At 50.8% G+C, this 18,777-nt stretch overlaps 1 protein-coding gene across 12 annotated transcripts in view; it reads left to right on the top strand.

The window, feature by feature from the left end:
* MSI2 (musashi RNA binding protein 2) overlaps positions 1-18,777 on the top strand; it is a 375,584-nt gene that overhangs the window by 231,810 nt on the left and 124,997 nt on the right. For all 12 annotated transcript variants that reach the window (XM_053910683.2, XM_053910686.2, XM_053910679.2 and 9 more), the window contains one exon: positions 7,707-7,755. In XM_053910683.2, the coding sequence (XP_053766658.1) occupies positions 7,707-7,755 (49 nt within the window). The remainder of the gene's footprint in view (positions 1-7,706; positions 7,756-18,777) is intronic.

Here is an 18,777-nt window from a genome sequence, read left to right as displayed (position 1 = left end):
CACCAATATATGTAAAAATATTGGTGGTGGTGAGGAAGACATGGGCTTTATTAGGTTTTCTTAAAGTCCTGTGTTCAGTTTCCGAGCTGCTTCCAGGACGGAACTTTACTCTCTTGTCCCCAGACCAAGACAAGGTGAGAAAGTTCCCCGAAAGCCTGGCTGGGCCTGGCTTCCGGCAGGGGGTAAAGAGATAATGTGGAGGCAGCCAAAGGCCCAGGTAAATACCCCTTTACTCAGGGCCCATCTCCACCCACATCCACTGTGATTAAGGCTCAACTCAGCTGTGTTCAGCCATTGAGAGCAGGGGTTCTCTACCTTGGCTGCACCCTGGAATCACTGGGGAGCTTTAAACTCTCCTGCTGGGCTCCCCGCTGCAGACTGCTGCTGATTTAACAGGTCGGGGCGGAGCCTCGGCAGCAAGGTTTTTCAAAGTTCTTCAGGTGACTCTGGTGAGCAGTCAAGGTTGACAACCAGCGATCTAGATTGCCAAGTGAGCTAATGGGATTTTCCAGGCTGCTCCCCTTTCTGCTCCATTCTTTCTGTGGGGCAATGACTACAGACAGACCAGCCCCACTCTTTGCAGGGCTGGAGCTTACGGAATGGTCTTCAGTTCCATAAACTAGACACCCCCATGGGGCTTCAGGGCCGGTGCAGGTTTTGTTTCTGTCCAGACTGGTTGGGGAGAAGGGAACAGCACCGTCCTGGTTCTGAGACAGCCCGGGATTAAGGCAGCCTCCGTGTCCAGTAGCGCAGACTCCAGCTCCTTGGTCCTGGTCGGTCCCGCCTCGTACACACGGTTCTCCGCTCTCGTAAGTGTAGGGCCTTGAGTTTACAGAGCATAACGAGGCCTGTGAAGCCCTACGCACTATAGTATCATGTATCGCATTTACGAGCGTTTATTTAAACTAACACTTAAAGCGTTTGAGTGGGAGCAGGAAGCGAAATTCAAGGGCATTTGTTCTGGGGGAGTTTGAAGAGCTGCATTTCTTTTTTTCTTTCCTCTCCCTCCTTGTGCCTGGCCAGATAATTTAAGGATCATTTGAAGTGCCATTTCCTGCTGGGTTCTTGATACATATGGTGTGTGGGTGTGTGTATTTGTATCCCAAGAGGAGTAGGAAATTTCTCCGGGTGTGTTGGCCACAGCAAAGCTCTGGACCATCTTCACAGAATTTGCAGAGGACCAGCAGTGCATCTGCCGCTCCCAGATGTTGTCCCGGCGGGCTCTGTGGTCCGCGTTAGCATTCCAGGTAGAGAGCCTTTACGGGTGGCTCTTAGGTGACCATCTCACAGAGTCCCCTCCTTTCACAGATGAGAGACTAAAAGACCGAGATGGGAGGTGACTTGCCCTCGATGAGATCCTGGGTCCTGCCCATGACTTTGGTGTAGCATCGCCCCGCATGCTCAGCTACCCCGCCCCACACCTGCTGAGTTACTACCAGCAACTCTTTTCCAGTTAGCTGTCTCCTGGGAACAAGTGTTCTTTGTTCCCAGATCAGCATCACTCGCTACGCAGTTGGGGAGCCAAAACCACAGGCAGGAGAAGCAGCAGTCGGGGGGCCTATGCTAGGGTCCCAGTCTCTGGCCAACCAACTTGCCAAACAGAATTTATCTCTCCTGTCAGAAGCTTCTTTGCTTCATGTACCTTGAAAGGTTTCCTCTTCAGTCAGCACAGGCGCCGGCTGAAGTCTCATCTCTGGGTACAGTCACCACCATCTGACTACTTCTAAAGTCATCCAGCAAGGATGTCTGGCCCGCAGTAACTCTTCTGACTCCTTATAAAAAGGGATTCGCTCATTCATTAAATGAATTAGGATTAGAGAGCATCACCCACTGACTTGAGTGCTAATTATCGCTGATTTTCATGGTGCTCATTTAGTGAGGAACATGTTGCCAATTTCTCTTGGCGTTCCTGGGATCTCTGTCGCCAGCCTTGCTGCTGGGGTCAGATGTGGAAGCGGTCCCTTCACACCCTTATACCTACATTTCACTCAGAATGTGGAACCTGGTAAGTTAATACTCAGTCCACATTATGCGTTTTACCTCCTTCCACCCCTTTTCTTGCCTTTGTTCATTGTCTAGTATTATTGAGACCATCTGTGTAGCTTCTGATACATTAAAGGCTTTTGTTGTTTAGAACGGGGACCGTGCACAAGTTGCCGTTTGCTATAACGATGCTGTGTAACAGACAGCCACAAAACCTCAGTGGCGGACAGTGACTGTTTCTTTCTCGTGTCTAGAGTCCACCGGGAGTGGTGCTCCTGATTTGGGCTGGGCTCACTCACCCATTGTGGGTTGGACTAGCTATAGCCCATCTAGACTGGCCTCAGCTGGGGCAACTGAGGGGGCTTGTCCCTGTTCCACATGCCTCTTGCCCTCCAACAGGCTACCCTGGGCATGCCCTTCCCATAGGGCTGGCAGGGAGGTGCAAGAGAGAGAGCAGGCGGAAACAGTCCCTCTGAAGGCTGGAGATACCATCCTGCTCACCCCGTTCTATTGACCATAACAAGTTAAGTTCAGAGGCCTGGGACGGGGAGAGAGACCCTGCCTTTAGGGGAGAGGAACTGCAAAATTACAGGGTAAAGGGTGTGAGGCCATTAAAGCAATTAGTCTACAGGGACCTCTGATTTGCCTCTTGTGGGTACTTAGGCTGATGTTCTGCAAACAGTGAACGCCTGATAAATACACGTTACATAAAAGTAAGTCAAGTTAACGTTAGCTAGGTTTTCTAACCAAGATGGAGTTGGCTGAGTGTTGCCGATATTAGCTGGTTTATCTGTTGGAAGGATCCTGGCAGAGTCTGAATTTTTCCTGGGTTGGATGCAGGGACAGCTTGATTGTCACGAGAAGTCTCTCTTATCTTCTTTTCTATCACAGTTTACTGTCACCATTTTCAGTATCTTAGAGTCTAAACATCCAAGAGACAGGGAACAAAAAGGGGAGAGCTGTTACCAAACCAAAGAGCATCCATAGCTCCTGGAAGAGAAATTTCTTCCCTGTGTCGAGTGGTGAGTGTAAGTGAAGAGGAAGAAGCAGCTCTGCCCAGTGCCTTTGACCTTCGCTCTTGTTCCTTTCTCACCCCCTTAGAGCAGCACCTGAGATGTGGGTCCAGGAGCTGCATCTGCGTTTACCTGGGAGCTCGTTAGAAATGCAAGTGCTACTGAAGCTGACATTCTAGGGGCCTGCGTTTTAACAAGCCCCCCAGGAAATTCTGATGCGGTTGAAGTTTGAGAGGCCCCGCCCCAACTGCCGTGGTCTTGGAGCTAACACTGTAGCTCCCACTGTTGACCCCCCAGGGTGGTGTGTGCACAGTATATGCCCCTCAGGGCGTCACAGTGCAGTCCGAACCTTGTGATAAGGAATACATGGTCAGGACACATGATGTCAAAACCAGGGTGGGGTGTCCCCGGCCCTGTCACATCAGTTACTTCACCTGCTTTGTCATTCACGTAGACACACCGCCAAGAATGTGCGGCTGCATTTTCAACCTGCCGTATGTCGTTAGAAGGCACTTCTCAAGGTTGAAACAAGTTTCCTCTCTCACGAATGTGCCAGGACGTGGGACAGAGAATGCTGATGTTCAGATGCCTCCTTTCCTTCTCGCTCTCTCCAGGGACCCCCAAGACCATGAGACCTGCGGGCCCCCACCTTTGGTACAAAGAAATCTGTGAGGCAGGCGAGGGTGCTGTCAACACAAAATAAATACCAGCACTAATCTTGAGAAGGAGGGTGACACACCCCTTGAGGATGCAATTGACAGAGGTTAAGGGTCAGTGGCCAGAGATCACTAGACCCTTTTTCCAGCCCCATGAGGCCTGGCCTGCGTGCTAACACTGGTGATGCTGCACAACCAACTGGTCTACCTGGGTTTTCTGTGTGTTTGCCGGGGGGGGAGACAGATAGGCAGACAAAGACGTCAGACAGACACACAGAGGTTATCAGTTTGCTGGCTCTCAGAGTGGGTGCCAGTTACCTTCACTGTGCCCCTCATTTCCTTGTGACAGAGACGCACACAAGCCACTTCTGTCTGATTCACAGAGAACCGTGAGAAACAGCCCGTATGTGAGGCGTGTTTTTCATTCTATTCAGTCTTTGTATATTCCGATTCTTCCAGTTTCAGCTCTTGCTGTTCTGCCAGATTTCCATCGCGTCGATGGCCTCTCCGAATGAACGTGCTCTGCAATTGCCGAGAAGTTTTCTCTCCCCCAAGCACGCGGCTTCTCCAGATTGATTTTTTTCCTTTCTCTTCCCTCTCTAGCTACTTCTTAGATGTTTTATTTTGTAAAGCGTTAATAGAATTTTTCTTTCACCCCGACACTTTATCTGTTCAGGGGGTCTTTGCAAGTCCTGTTGTACAATTGGACTGCAGAGGAAAGAGCTCTATTCTTTCCAACAATGGTTGCCCTAAAAAATATACACAGCTCCTCCCCCTTGCTCACCAGGGTGGAGCACATGTTGGGAGGGCAGCGTCAGAAAATGCCCAGACTTAGGAAGAAAAAGAGGGGGCCAGTTATACACTGCTGTAAAGGGAGGTTGAGAATACATTATTTTAAAAATTCAAAATATTTATTTCCTAAGGGGAATCTGAGTTTCAGTACCAAAACATGGCCCGCACAGAAGGGAGGCCTTTTTTCTTACTGTTAGACATGTCTAGCTCAAAATAAGGACTTGGCAAACATCTTAGAAAATATGGAGATGGGTGCGAAACAGATGTCACATTTACCTGCGTGATACCCAGCAGGCTCCCCCCCCCCCCACCTACACCCCAGGCATTGGAATTCCAATCGAGGCCCAGGGTCTGAATCTGCAACACCATATGCTTAAGTGTGACTACTCTGTGTACAAACAAACCAGTTGGTCTTCTGGTGGTTTTGCTTGAGTGGTGCTGGGGAGCAGACGCTGTGTTGTGCATGGCCGCAGCAGGTGCTGGGGGTACTCATCAGGCCTCTGGCCCAGGAGGGGTCTGCCGAAGGCACCCTGTCTCTAAACTAGCATCGCCTATTCCCGCCAGCCTGATGCCCGAGAGAGACAGGGCAGCTTCCTGCTGGAGGAACAGACACCATGCAAGGCCATTTTCCTCCCAGTAACCGACTTCAGAAATGGGGACCAGAAGGGGAAGGCCCCAGGAGCCTGTTTGCTCAGGCTTGGTTGCTTAGCAACAAAATGGGGCCCTGACTCCAGAAGAGATTTTTAAGGGAGGAGGCCAGCCCCTCCAAGGTTTGTGTCTGGCTTGCCTACCCCCCTCTTCCATTCTTACCTTTACTTTGCTTTTTCTCCTATTATATTTGATAGCGTCTGGAAAAATGGATTTGATTTGTCTGGAGGCACCATTTTAAAGACACTGCTTCACCCAGTGTCTTCCCCTCCACTGGAGACCATAGACTGGGAGGAGTGAGGAATGAATGACCTATGATTTCTTTACTCAGCCAGCTTAGTCCAGGCCCCTGAGCTCATTTGTGAGCCTCGGAGCTCCAGGGGGCAGTGCTCGTCCTTTCTCAGCATCCCACACGCTGAGACCGCTCCAGGCACAGAGCCCTCTGGCCAGCAGTTTTGTCCACCCACAACCATGTGGATTTGGTTGTGTTTTTACTGCCAGCCTCGGGCACAGAATGAGTGGAGAGAACAGGCTGCTCACCTGGCCAAACCAGGTACTGTCCCCAGGGGAGTAGCTGATTGGCTCAGACAACACCTGTACTAAAGATGTGTATTTTGTGGAACAAATAAAGGATTGGATCATAAATTTTAAAAAGTGGAATTCAAAGCTACTTGAGCTCCACATGGGAATTGAGGTTGAATCCTGAAATCTTAACTGCTAGAGAAGTCCAGAAGGGTTGCGGGATGCATGGGAGCACTGAGGAAGGGACTAGGAAGGGAGACAGAGGGTGCCCTGGGTATTTTCTTCTCTGCGATGATGCTTTTGAAAAAGGTGCTAGCATCAACATATTAGTAAATGTATTTGTTGTGGGGCTGCCATAACAAAGTACCACAGACTGGGTGGCTTCCACAACAGAAATTAACTTTTCTCACAGTTCTGGGGGCTTGGAAGTACAAGATCTTGGCAGGGTTGGTTTCTTCTGAGGCCTCTCTCCTTGATTTGCGATGGCCACCTTCTTTGTATCTTCCCTCTGTGCCTGACTGTGTCCAGATTTCCTCTTCTTTTTTTTTTTTTTTTTAAGATTTTATTTATTTATTTTTAGAGAGAGGGGAAGGGAGGGAGAGAGGGAAACATCAATGTGTGGTTGCCCCCTATTGGGGACCTGGCCCACAACCCAGACATGTGCCCCAACTAGGAATCAAACCAGCGACCCCCTGCCTCGCAGTCTGGTGCTCAATCAGCTGAGCCACACCAGCCAGGGTATTCTTTCTTAAAAGGACACCAGTTGTACTGGATCCGAGCTCACCCTAATTTACCTCATTTTAAATTAATTACCTCTTTAAAGACCCTATCTTCAAATATAGTCACATTCTGAGGTGGAGGGTGGAGGGTTAGGACTGCAACATACAAATCGGGGGGAGGGGCACAATTCAGCCCATAACAATCAAGATGTTGAAGTTCCAATGTTTAGAACTGGAATCAGTTTAAATATTCATCAGAAGGATAATCAAGTAAGCTACAGCTTCTCAGCCCATAAAATATTCTGTAGCAGTCGAGATAGTATTCACAATACTTCGCCCCATTAGATGACTACCATTTAAAAAAGAAGAAGAAGTGCCGGCCAGGACGAGGAGAGTTGGAACCCTTGCGCACTGTCTGTGGGAATGTAAAATGGGACAGCTGCTGTGGAAGCAGTACGGCGGCTCCTCAAAAAACTTTTAAAGAATTAGAATTCCCATCTCACCTAGCAATTTCACCTCTGGGTATATACACAGCAGAGTTGAAAGCAGGGACTGGAAGAGAGATTTGTACACCCATGCTCACTCACAGCAGCCTTATTCACAATGGCCAAAACCTAGTGTCCATTAGGGCACAAATAATAAGCAAAGTGTGGTCTATACCTACAGTGGAAAGTGGGCGAGCCTGGAGGACGGCATGGAAAGTGAAGTACGCCAGGCACAGAAAGACAAATACCGTGTGATTTTACTTACATGAGGTGCGATACTTAGAGGAGTCACAGCTACGTCACAGAAAGCAGGAAGGTGGTTGCAGCGGCCGAGGGGACGAAGGGAAGGGGGCTCGTTCTTTAACGGGTGTGGAGCTTCAGTCTGGCGAGACAAAGGGCTCTGAAGATAGACGGGACAGGTGCTGGGGGCGGCCGTGCAACGTTAGAGATGCGTTTAACGCCCCTGAACTGTACCCTTAAAAATGGTTGAGATGGCAATTTTTATGTTATGTACATTTTACCATAATAACAAAAATGGGAAAAAAGATAATGTAGTAATCTGGGAGTTGTTTGCAATATTGTAGTGTTATATGTAAAAAAGAACAAGGGAAAATTCCATATGCAATATGATTGAAACTATATTAAAATAGGGATAGTTTGGGTTTTTTTAAAGCGAAAGCTAGAGGGAAATAAATACACCAGATATTAACTGTGGTTGTGCTTGATAAAAAAAACCAAAAGACAAGTGATTTTTCTCCCTAGTTTTTGTATTTTCAAATAGTATTTAATGAGCAACTGTGGCTTTCATAATGGACCCCTCCCCTCTATACTTTCTTGTGTATTTTGTTAAAATCCCTAAAGCAGCTCTATTTCGTGTTTGTTTTGCAGGTGGAGGATGCAATGCTGATGTTTGATAAGACCACCAACAGGCACAGAGGTAAGAACCCCAGTGTACAAAGGCCGCCCCCCCCATCTCTTCTCACTCCAGTCCCACAGGCAAAGGGTGCAGCGAATATTCCAAAATCAAGCAGGGGGAGTTGACCCTCTGTTGAAGCTGTTTTATTGGAGGGCCACAGCAGCATAAAGAATCTAGTTACCGAACAGTCCAAAAAACATTTCCTCTTGGCTTCACTGAACTGTGCAGCCACACCCAGAATAGTTCAGACATACCTTTCCAATCCTGGCTTCCTTAGTCCTTGCTAGACCTCGGCATGAAGTGATCCAAGTGGAAATTATTCACAGCAATTACTCAATTGAGTTTCCAATTTGCATTGGAGGAGGTGGTTTGGAAGCACACTGTCAATCTAAAGAGCCAAAAGAGAAAAAACGCCTTGTTAGGGTTACATGCCATGTGAAGCATCACAGACTAGGAAATGCCCTTTCGTGCCTCCGGAGTGTCTCGAGCGCATCTGCTCTCGCCTTTGCTCTGTGGTCTCCTGTCCCGTCCATATTTTAGAAAACGAGTCTCTACTTGGGGTCTGTGGACCCTTGAAATGACACCCACACAATGTTTTATGTTGGCGCTTTTCTTGGGAGAGCACCCCTAGCTTTGAACAGATTCTCAAAGGTATCTCTAATCTCCATTTCCCTGGACTCCTCCCCACCCACCCCCCACCCAAAGAACACGTTAAAATCATGGCTTTAAACAGAAAATTGTTCTAGAAAATCTGCCCCAGAGGAAGTAGGGTCAAAGGTGCCTGTTCCCTGGAAGCTCCTGGTTTCCAGGGCTCCTACGACGAACAGGAATGCACGGAGCATTAATGAGCAGGCTTCCAAAGCCAGCGTGGCAGGAAGCAGTGTTCTTGAGACATGCCTTAGTGAGCTGTGTTTCCTTGCCACTTGGATTGCATTTAGATGTTTCTTGTGTTGTTTACATTCTTGCTGTCACCTGTGATTAGAAGCAGTTACCCAGTGCTGACTGTCTGTCTCTCCTGTTTGGAGCAGGCAGGCTGACTGAAAGGGAGGAAGGGGTGGGAATCACGCTGGTGCGGTGGGAGGAGGGGGGTGTCCTGAGTGTAGCTGGTAGTCGGCTTCTCATGCATCATTTACAGCATCCTCAAAAGGGACAATGAAAAACTGGGCAGAAGACTGGGGTGTCAATGGTGTGTATGTAGAGAAGGGTTGGGGAGGGAGTGGCGGGTGAGGAGGAAGGGGAGGCAAGGAGAGAAAAGAAGAGCTTACAGGTGTAGAACCACTGCCTTCGCCCTGCACTGCACAGGAGTGAGAGCTGCGAGGGGGACAGTGATGAGCAATTCCGCTTTCCCGAATCATCGCCCACATGGCACTTGTTGTTAATGGCTTCTGAGTCACTGTCTCATCACATCATCCCAGTAGCCTCAGGAGGGTGGTCGTAACTTTGGGAAAGTCACTTAACTTCTTCATGCCTCAGTTTATTCATCTGTAAAAATGGGGATGATATTATTATTGGGTTGGCCAAAACATTTTTTCCGTACAATAAAGGACACATTTTTCATTTTCACCAATAACTTTATTGATTTGGATATTTTGAGTATGCTGACCAAATCTTTTTTTGTGTTTCAGCTGCATTTTTAAAATAATAAAGCGTAATAATATGCTTTCTTGAAATAATAAAGAATAATATGCCAAAAATCTTGCATATTTTCATCCATCTTCAATGTTAAAATAGCTGTGCAAAAATTCACCACGTTCGATAAGTTTTTTTTTAATGCATGCTGATATGACAGCTGTCACAATACAATCTAACAAAATCGTTTCGAATGAAGTTGAAGACAAGCAAGCACTACTAGAGCCATCTTAAGGGAAAAAACCAAACGACCTTTTTGGCCAACCCAGTACTTCCTATAGGATCGTTTATCATCAACTGTACGTGAATGTTAGCTTTTCTTATCACATCATCGTCGTCGTCATCGTCATCATCATCATTTCCATTTTGTCGATGAGGTCACCTAAGCTCGGAGGGGTAACTGCTACACCCCAGTTCAGAGCAGGTACTCAAATCTAGGACGGCTGATTTCAGACTCTGCTCTTTCCCCGTGGTCTGCACGAGGGGACGGGTTCGTTAAGGATGTTGCCGAGTGTTCATTTTCAGGGTGGGCAAGGCCCGCCCCAACAGGGCACTAGTCCAGTGCTCAGAGTGAGAATGTGTGATTCTGGAAGCTTCCTGAGCGCCTCTAGGCAGCATGGTTGTCGTTTGAATATCAATGAATGAAAAGGAGTTTTTCATCTCCTCCTTTGTGTCAGGCCCTGGGCCAGAGGAGATGGTAAGTCATCTCATGTAACCCTCACAGCTCTGCAGGGAAAGACGGTCACCAAGGGACCTGAGAGGGCCACTGACTCTCAGTGTCTAGTAACTAACAGGTAGATTCACACTCAGGACATCAGGCTCCCCAGTGCCAGGAAAAGTTCTCCCTTATTTCTAACCCAGTTGCCTCCTGCCATGGGTGGAGCCTCTTCCCTTTTTCCAGAGGCGCTGGGTGCAGAGATGGGGTGGCAGTCCCCCTGTAACTGGGTGGGGGAAGCGTTTCCCATTGTGAGGTCCAGGGAGCTCCGTGCCACCGCCCAGCACTCAGAACAGCTGCAGGGCCATCCTCGCTCACCCTCCCCAAGCCGGGACTTCTAGTGGGCGTGGGCAGGCAGGTGCGTGGGCAGAGGCCCAAGTGCATACATGGTCCTGCCTCAGCCAAGCAGGGCCTGCCCTGGCCTCCTTCTGCCCTGCGGAGTTTCAAATTCCTGTGGTAGATGCAAGACCCCTTACATGATTTATGGAGCCAGAACAAGATGACGGGTAGGGTGTCTTACTCAACAGTTGCTAAGAGCTTCAGGATGACAGCAGAGCATTCAACCCTTCTGACTGCACAGGCCGCCCACCCACGAAGTGGCCCGAGTGGGTGCCGCCGATGGGGGCCCAGCCTGGTGCTGCTGTGGCGGGAGAAGAGGGGCAGGAGAGGAGGTGTGTCTAGATGTTTAAACAGGGGGAACCTCATGTGCTACCTCCCTCCCCTCCTGTACAGAGACCTGCTCCCAGTGCTGCTTCTGTGTGGGTGGGAGCTTTGGCCCATACACATTTGGCAACCCCTCTCCCCAGCTGAGGAGGAGTCTCTCTTTGAACAGGGTGCTAACACTGGGGTAATACTTCAGTGACTCAGAGCAGTTAGGGGAGGGAAGAATTTTTTTACGAAAGAACATATCACAACAGAAGCACAAATCACATATGTGGAGCAAGTGGGACCCACAACCCTGGCCTGATGGAATGTGCGTTTGGAATCAGGTGATAAGCCCAAGAAAATAAAATCGTCCTGCAGCCACCTTGCCCCATCCTTCCTTCACCTCCTCGGCGTCCTGTGTTCCATGATCTTATCAAGAGGAAAATGCTGCAGTTGCAGAAGCTGAGGACACCTCTCGGGCCGGCACTGCCTCTAGCTTCTGAAAGAGCCCCGACCACTAACCTCTCCCCGTTGTCTCAGCACTTGCTCAGCGCTCATCAAACTTCTCACGCAGGCCCACTGGGCAGCCCGGGGCCTCGCCTCGTCCTTAACCCCAGGCATTTGAAAACCACCCGTGCGCTCCTGGAGCCATGGCAGCTGCTGTGCAGGGAGAACTACCCGGGACTGGGCCTGGCCTTGTGAGCGTCCAGTCGGCCAGGCTCAGGGGACCCACGCAGGCCACACTTGCCATCATGAGACAGGTCAGGGCAGAATTTCCTTCCACCCCTTGCCCTACAGTGGCCACCTCCTGCCTCTGTTCCCTGTCATCATTTAGGGACAAGGGTGACACTCAGTTACATCCGCATAGCAGTTTGCTCCTGTTTCCAGAAGCCCCAGCTTGTGTCTCTTCCCACACTACGTGTGCACTTGGCCCTGTCGGCACCGAGGGAAGGGATCTGGGGGACAGGAGACAGTGAGCCCTCCCGGGGTGTGTGGCCTCTGTCCTGCAAGCAGCAGGTCGATCAGCAGCTGACTCACCCTGAAGGGTGAGCTCTTCCCATCTTCCTCCTCAGGGGGACACCCTTAGAGCTCCCGCTGCCCCTTGGTGTCTAGAGGGGGTATTTGCCTTGACCTCTCTGAACACCTCAGGCCCCTGTCCAGGAAACATGGGAACAGGGTTGAGGAGCCCCAGGGTCTGAGAGAGTGTCCAAGATTAATGCCTTGTTCTGTGTTTGTTTTCTTAACTATGGGAAGGAGGTGAGCAGGTAGGCTGGGTCCCCTAGATGAGGAATAGCAGGCAGGAGTGTCCCTGAGGAGTGGGCAGAGGTGAAGGCCACCTGTGATGCCCTGCAGAATTCTGAAGTTGGGGCCACCCCCAGTTGTGGGGAGAGGACCGGCCTTTATTACTGTCTGGTGAGCAGTCACTGGACACAGGCCACCCGGGTTACCGCTGTGACCCTGGGCTTCCACTGAGGAAACCCTGGAGGGGCCGGACCGCCAGGGCCATCCTCGGCAGCGCTCCCAGCGGATCCTGAAGGGGGACCTGGGTGTCCCATCACGGCACACACCACGGCGGTGGTTGTTCTGTGTTAACCACCACGCCCCACGCCCAGCAGAAACAGCCAGCACTGCCTGTGCACTTACGTACCGAGTACTTAGCACAGTGCCGGCACGTAGTGTTGAGTCTTTATGTCAGAGGGTCATAGGGGAACCCAGCTGCGCAGAGTCCCTGCTCCTAGAGAATACCATGCTAGGCAGTTGTTTGAAGCAGGGGAGTTGCTGGTTTTAAGGGCTTAAGCACCTCCTCTTTATTAGTCCCTTTCCACACCTACCTTCTTGGTAGACTACAGTGCACCTCCGTTTCCAGATGGAGAAACTGGGGCACATAGGGTTTTGGAATCCCTGATAGCAGGTTCTCTTAGGCAGGCAGGAGCTGAGCTACTGGAAGAAGCCGGGGCCTTCCTGCGCCCCGCCCGTCACTTCGTTTTCTGGCCTACCACGAGATTATGTGTTCCCAAGGGGAAGGGGAGCAGTAGCTTTCTAGTTTTCTCAGAGTCATTTCGTTTGCTCTCTAAAAGTTATTAGAGGTGGTCTGAAAAATAAAAATTGGGCTGATCATCAAAGGCTTTAACCATTGGAGAAAAGTTTGTTGCTGTAACCTTGCAAAACTCAGATAAGATCTTGAATTCAGCATTAGGTATTGATCCCAGAGGCTGCTGGAGGGGGGAGAGCTGGGAGGGAAGAAGCCACAAGGTGCTGTCCTTTCTAATTCACTCTTTGCTCTTCTGTTGGCAGAGGCTGAGAGCCAGAGGGAGGGAGGCATGTGGTTCTGCTTCCTCTCCCCTCTCTCCCCACATCAGCCCTGTTTGAGAAAGTGGAATGTGGGGAAGCTGGTTGCTGAAATACATCCCATACTCACCTTCTTGTGGGGGAAGGGAGCCCCTCCATGACCGTCATTCCAGAGGAGCCTCAGCTGTCCCTCCCCTTGACCTCAGGGCTCGAGGCTCATGAACCCTGCACTGCTGGGTCCCTTCATGTCTGGCCATCAAGGGAGACCTGGGTGGTTGGGGCCCAATGGAAAATGAGCATGGTGTCTTTGAAGCTGATCGGTGCCTGGTGAGGGTCAGCTGGAGAGGGAGTGGCGTCTGGCAGAGTACAGAGGAGACTTGGAGCCTCGCACTCCCTGCGGCTTCCATTACCCAGCAGGCCTGTTTGCTCCAGAGGCAAAGGAACAGGATACACTGAGAGAAAAATAAAGATCAGTGTGATGGATGACTCTTCTCCCAACTGTTTGCAGTTGCTTATTAAGTGCAACGCTAATGGCTTTGGAGAGGAACAGCAGCACAGTCCCCAGCCCCCCACCAGGGCCCCTCGCTGTACTGACCTCAGCCCCAGAGTGGTTTTGAGAAGTGCAGTCGGTCCTTCCCGGGGTGGCTGGAAATGCGCGGTGGACCCATGTGGCCAGAGGGAGGAGCGTCCTGCAGGCTCCACCGCACAGCAGTCAGTGGGACTGAGCTTGGCTTCTCCCGTGAACTTCATACAACCTCTCTGCCCCGCAAACCAGCTGGCTGGAGTTTCAGGCCTTCGTAATTTGTGCAATCAGGTTATTTATTAAAACAGTGCCAGTAAGATGGAGCCGAACCTGTGATAGAAGATAATGCTTTTCTAAATTAGAGGGAAAGAGAGCCCTTAAAGTCCTGACGACCTGCCAGACGCTCACTGTTGAAACTGACCTCTGAAGCCCAGGCTGCTTTTACGTGCACTGAAGTGGTGGAGAATCACACGGCAGTTAGTCACATGTATCGGTGCCTAGTCCCCAAGGTGGGCGAGGGGGCATGTGAAGATTTCGCAAAGGCGTTGAAAGTAAAAGCATTGCTTCATTTGTAGGTGTGGGACGTCAAAGGCAGTGTCTTTGGGTTTTTCCTAATGTGACCCCAGCACTCTGACAGTTTACCTGGGGAAGAGGGTTGGGACTCCACACCTGTACGCGTAACATTGCGAGGTGGAAGAAGTGTGTTTGACAGAGGGGGTGGGTCCCCTCTGGGTGGGGAGGGGCCGTTGGGTGGGTTAGGAAGCAGGATAAGGGTTTGCAGAGTCGCCGCTGGTGATGACCCTGGTGCTGATTTGACGTGAGGTTATCCTGCGGAATTCTGGAGCCGGGTCCGCCTGCCTGGGACGGCTGGTGCCCTTTGCGTTGTCCCCACCACTCAGATCTGCCTGCTCACCCCTGTGTGGGTTGTAGGTGGTGGTAGGCGCCCACCACACGCACTCTACCCCAAGTCTGAGATACGGGTCCAGGAAGGGGTTTGGTGGAAACCTGTAAAGCAGTAGCTGATCAGCATTGGCCCTGATCCCAGTTCTGCCCCTGAATTGGAAGCCGGTTGACAAGAAGGCTGCCGGTCTGTCACAGACCACTAACACCGACCACGCGTCTTGGCCGTACAGAGCTTTCCATCTGGTTGGCCATGCTGTGTGGCCGTCAAGCAGGCCATTGGGCTCTCCGGTGCATTGAGGTGGAGACCAAGTCAGGTGACAATCCTGTTCGCAGAGGGGGCCATTGTCAGTGTGGGGTAACTGTTTAAGAAAGAGACTGGTGAACTGGGACTCCAGGGCAGGCTCAGAACGGGGTAGAAACCAACACCACTGAGTCCTCCAGTCCACTCAGATAGAGGAGACGGGGGGAGAGGCTGGCAGTGACGTGGGCGCAAATGGCTGGGCCCTTGGAGAGGTTCTGTTGGAAAGCAGTTACGTGCAGGCTTGCAGCGGGGCACACCTGGGTCAGAATGAGGAAGCACTGACGGCCCCACGGTGCCATGTACGTCCGCCTCTCACCTCTCCACTAGGTTCCCAGAGCCCAGGGGTCTGTGCTTCTGTCTGGGCTCATTCTAAAGCCGGGGCCCTATAAGTGGGGTAGGCGTGCTTGTGCGCCCCTTAAGAGGGTTGCACCCATGCAGGGCTTTGCCCACCCAGCCCCCGGCATTGAGGTGGAGAGCCGAATGGTCTGGCCTGTCATCTGACCCCTCTCAGGACTACAAGGGGTTAGGAGGGGAGGAGATGAAGAGCCAAGGCCCCCACCCTGAGCCAACTGTCAGAGACCAGCCCCCAGAGCTGTCTGCACATTTTATTTAGTCGTTAAACAAACACCATTAGCCTTCCCAAGAAATTGGTGCAAACATGACCTCGCAAATAACCAATTAAAGGGGCAGGGTTGAAGGGGAATGTGAATTTGAAAACATGTAGAGGAGGCCATTAAAGATTCCTGTAGACGCCCCAGCCCTGGCAACACTGATCGGAGACCTTAATTTTATTTCTGACAGGAAAGCTAGGAATGAGCTTTCTTTTTTTTTTTTTCTCCCCCAAGCTAACTGAATTCCGGAAGCGCCCATTCCGGATCTGTCTCTTGAGATATTAATCAACACAGTAGCTTGGTTTCTGTTCGCCTGCTTTGCTTTGTAGGCGGGAACGCGAAACCCCTGACTCGCTAGCAGCAAGGCTGGGGACGGGTGCCCACGCCAGAGGGGCAGGTGAACCCAGGGGGGGCTTGGCACCCTGGAGACTGTGCGTTTTCTTTAGCACAAATATAAATCTTAAACTTCTTTCCTTTGGGATCAAAGCCTTGGCATCAAAAGGGTGCTGAGCTAATAGGTCCTCCTGCCTCCCTCCTGGCCGTGGCCCACAGGGGAGAGAGGGAGCGAGCCCGGGGTCAGCAGCTTCACTGACCCAGAAATGATTTTTTGTGGAGAGGGACAGCGAGGCTTTTGTTCGGCTCTGTTCCCATAGAGGCCCAGGCTCTGACTCCCACGACATGTTTTAAGGTCTCGACATGTTTTAAGGTCTCGGTGAGGGAAGAGTGTGGAGGCCTGAAGAGAAAGGAGCCTTTAGCTTGGTGACTTGATTGAAAGCACCCCCTTTCTCAGCATCTCGGCTCTGCGAGGGGCCATAGCGGGGTGGTCCGGGGACCCAGAAGCCAGGAGCGCCTGCCTCCTGCCAGGACAGGAGGCTCCCTTGTGCCTCTGGGCTTGAGCTTCCGCTTTGAGCCTTGCGGATCAGACGCAGCCCACCTGAAGCCATTACCAGCACGAGGTGCTAAAGAGTGTGAGTTTTAGTGGGGGCCATACTGGGTTTCCAATCCCAGCTTTCCCTGGGAGCCCCGTTTGGCCCACTGGGGAGGCAGCCCTCCCGCTCTGTGAGAGCAAAGTGAGTCTGCTTGGAAGGTGCCCATGGCGCGGGGTTGGAGCCGACAGTCCTAGTTCTTCCCTCCTCCTTAAAGGAGACCATCGGTTTTAACCTCTTCGGGCAAGCTAAAATCTGTGCCTGAATTGTTCATACTCTAGTCTCGAAAAATGCTCCCCTCTCCTCAAACACAAAAACATACGCTTGCACGCACATAAGATATTTCTGAAAGGATACCCACAAAACTGGAAGCTGAGAGTCCCCAGGCATAGTAGTCACAGGCACGCGCTCTGGTGTTCGGATCTGAGTCTGTGACCGCACCGCCGTGTGACCTTGGCCAGTGGTGTTACCTCTCCGAGGCTCGGATTTCTCCTCTGTAAACAGGGCTGACGACATTGGGTGAGCCTGTGGCTGCCGTCAGTAATTAAGTGTAACACTCACTGGCCGTGGCAAGTACTTGAATAAGTGTTATGCACCTGTCGGTAGCCTCATAAATTGCAAACACACGTAAATAAAGACCAGCATTTGCGTCTGGGGAAGCGGATGAAGTGACCAGAGGTAAAAAGAGGCCGGAAAACTTTTTATTGTATACTCATTTACCTTTTGAATTTTTGTGCCGTGTGCACTTAATTACCTATCCAAACATTTACTTTCTTATTGTAGGCTTTTAAAATTCATTCTGATGTGAATCGTAAATGTAGCGATGTAACAACAGGAGGATTTTTTTTAATGTTATCCCACTCCTAACACAGTGACCGTTGCCACTTCTGCCTTGTTTCTGGCGCTGCGCATAAATATTTTTAAACGTGGCTGTGACTGTGGGGTCGGGACGACACACGGGGTCTCAGACTTTGTTGACCGAGGTTGAATTTTTCTGTCCCACCAGGAAGAGGGACTGAGGGGCTCCAAAACAAGGCCTGATTGTAAGCAGCTGAGAAACCTGTGCCTCTGACTCGCCTCTGCCTTTTATTTCCATAAATAAAGAGTCAGATAGATAGATGAGGATTTTCTTAGGAGTTCCTGCTCCTCCCAGACAATGTGCTATTAATGGACTAGCAGACTGCCCGGGGTCTGAAAAGAAACCAGTTTGCTTGAGTTTATTTGAGACCAGAAGGGAGAAAGGTCAGAATGGGGAGACGCTTCATTCTAGGAGTTCAAACTGCTTTTTAATTTAATAGGAAAGAGTTAAAAGCATTTTCCTAACCCAAGTTGGATTAATAAACACGTGGGGACCTTACACGATGTGGCAGGTGCGTCCGGTTGCTCACAGCTTCACAGTCAAGGCAAGAACCTCAGTCGGTAAAGCTTGTGAGGTGTGGGGGCCATGTGACAGACAGGTGAGAGCTTACACTGCCGGGTTCACATTGTAGAGCTACTAACGAGCTGTGTGACCTTGGGCAAGTTACTCAACTTCTCTCAACCTCAGTTTTCACATCCGTTAAATGGAGCTAATGTTATTAACACATGGACTGTGAGGTTTACGTGAAATAATCTGCAGGAAGCACCTGATGCTTAGGAGACTGTCTGTAAATTTAACGTCATTGCTATCCTGAGAACCACTGTTGTCTCACTGCGACTAAGAATACTGTTCCTATCATTCTGGGGAATGAAGGCCGAGGCTCACTAACTGGGGAAAATGTTAACACTCTAGACGCCCGCTGGCTGATGCTGTCAAGTTCCCCAGATGGGAGAGTATTGTGGGTGACTTGCATCCCCCCCCCAAAAAAAGATATCTTGAAGTCCTAACCTCTGGTCTCTCCAAATGTGACCTTATTTGGAAATAGGTTCTTTGCAAATGTAATGAAGGTAAGATGAGGTGTCGCTGGAGCAAGTGACCCCAGTGTGACTGGCATCTTGCTGAGGGAGAGAGACATGCAGGGAGAATGCCATGTGCCCATGGAGGCAGAGATCGGAGTGAGGCAGGTGCGAGCTGAGGATGGCCGGCTGCACCAACACCTAAGACAAAGGCACGGGCAGATTTTTTCCTAGAACCTTCGAGAGAACATGGGCTTGCCGACACCTTGGTTTCAGACTTCTGGAGCTGTGGGGGAATAAATTTCTGTTGTTTGAAGCCCCTCCAGTTTGTGGCATTTGTTACAGCAGCCACAGGAAACTACTGCAGAGGGCTACGCAGTGCTGTCCATTGGACGGGGCCCCCTCCCCTCCTCCCTCCCCTCTCCTCCCCACTCCCCCTCCACTCCCCACTGGCCTGCAGGCCCAGTGAGCAAGCCAGGCCTTTTTCTCCCTGCACATTCCTGTCCACGTCACAGCCTCTCCCTCAGCAAAACCACGTACAAGAGAAAGTCGAGAAAAGACCTTTCTCGCAGCTGAGAACACAGCCCCCAAATCCTGGCAGAGTTCATGCCTTGACTCAGTCTGAT

Source organism: Desmodus rotundus, chromosome 9 (assembly GCF_022682495.2).
Source record: "Desmodus rotundus isolate HL8 chromosome 9, HLdesRot8A.1, whole genome shotgun sequence".
Taxonomy (NCBI): Eukaryota; Metazoa; Chordata; class Mammalia; order Chiroptera; family Phyllostomidae; genus Desmodus; species Desmodus rotundus.
This window is presented reverse-complemented; position numbering and strand designations above follow the sequence as displayed.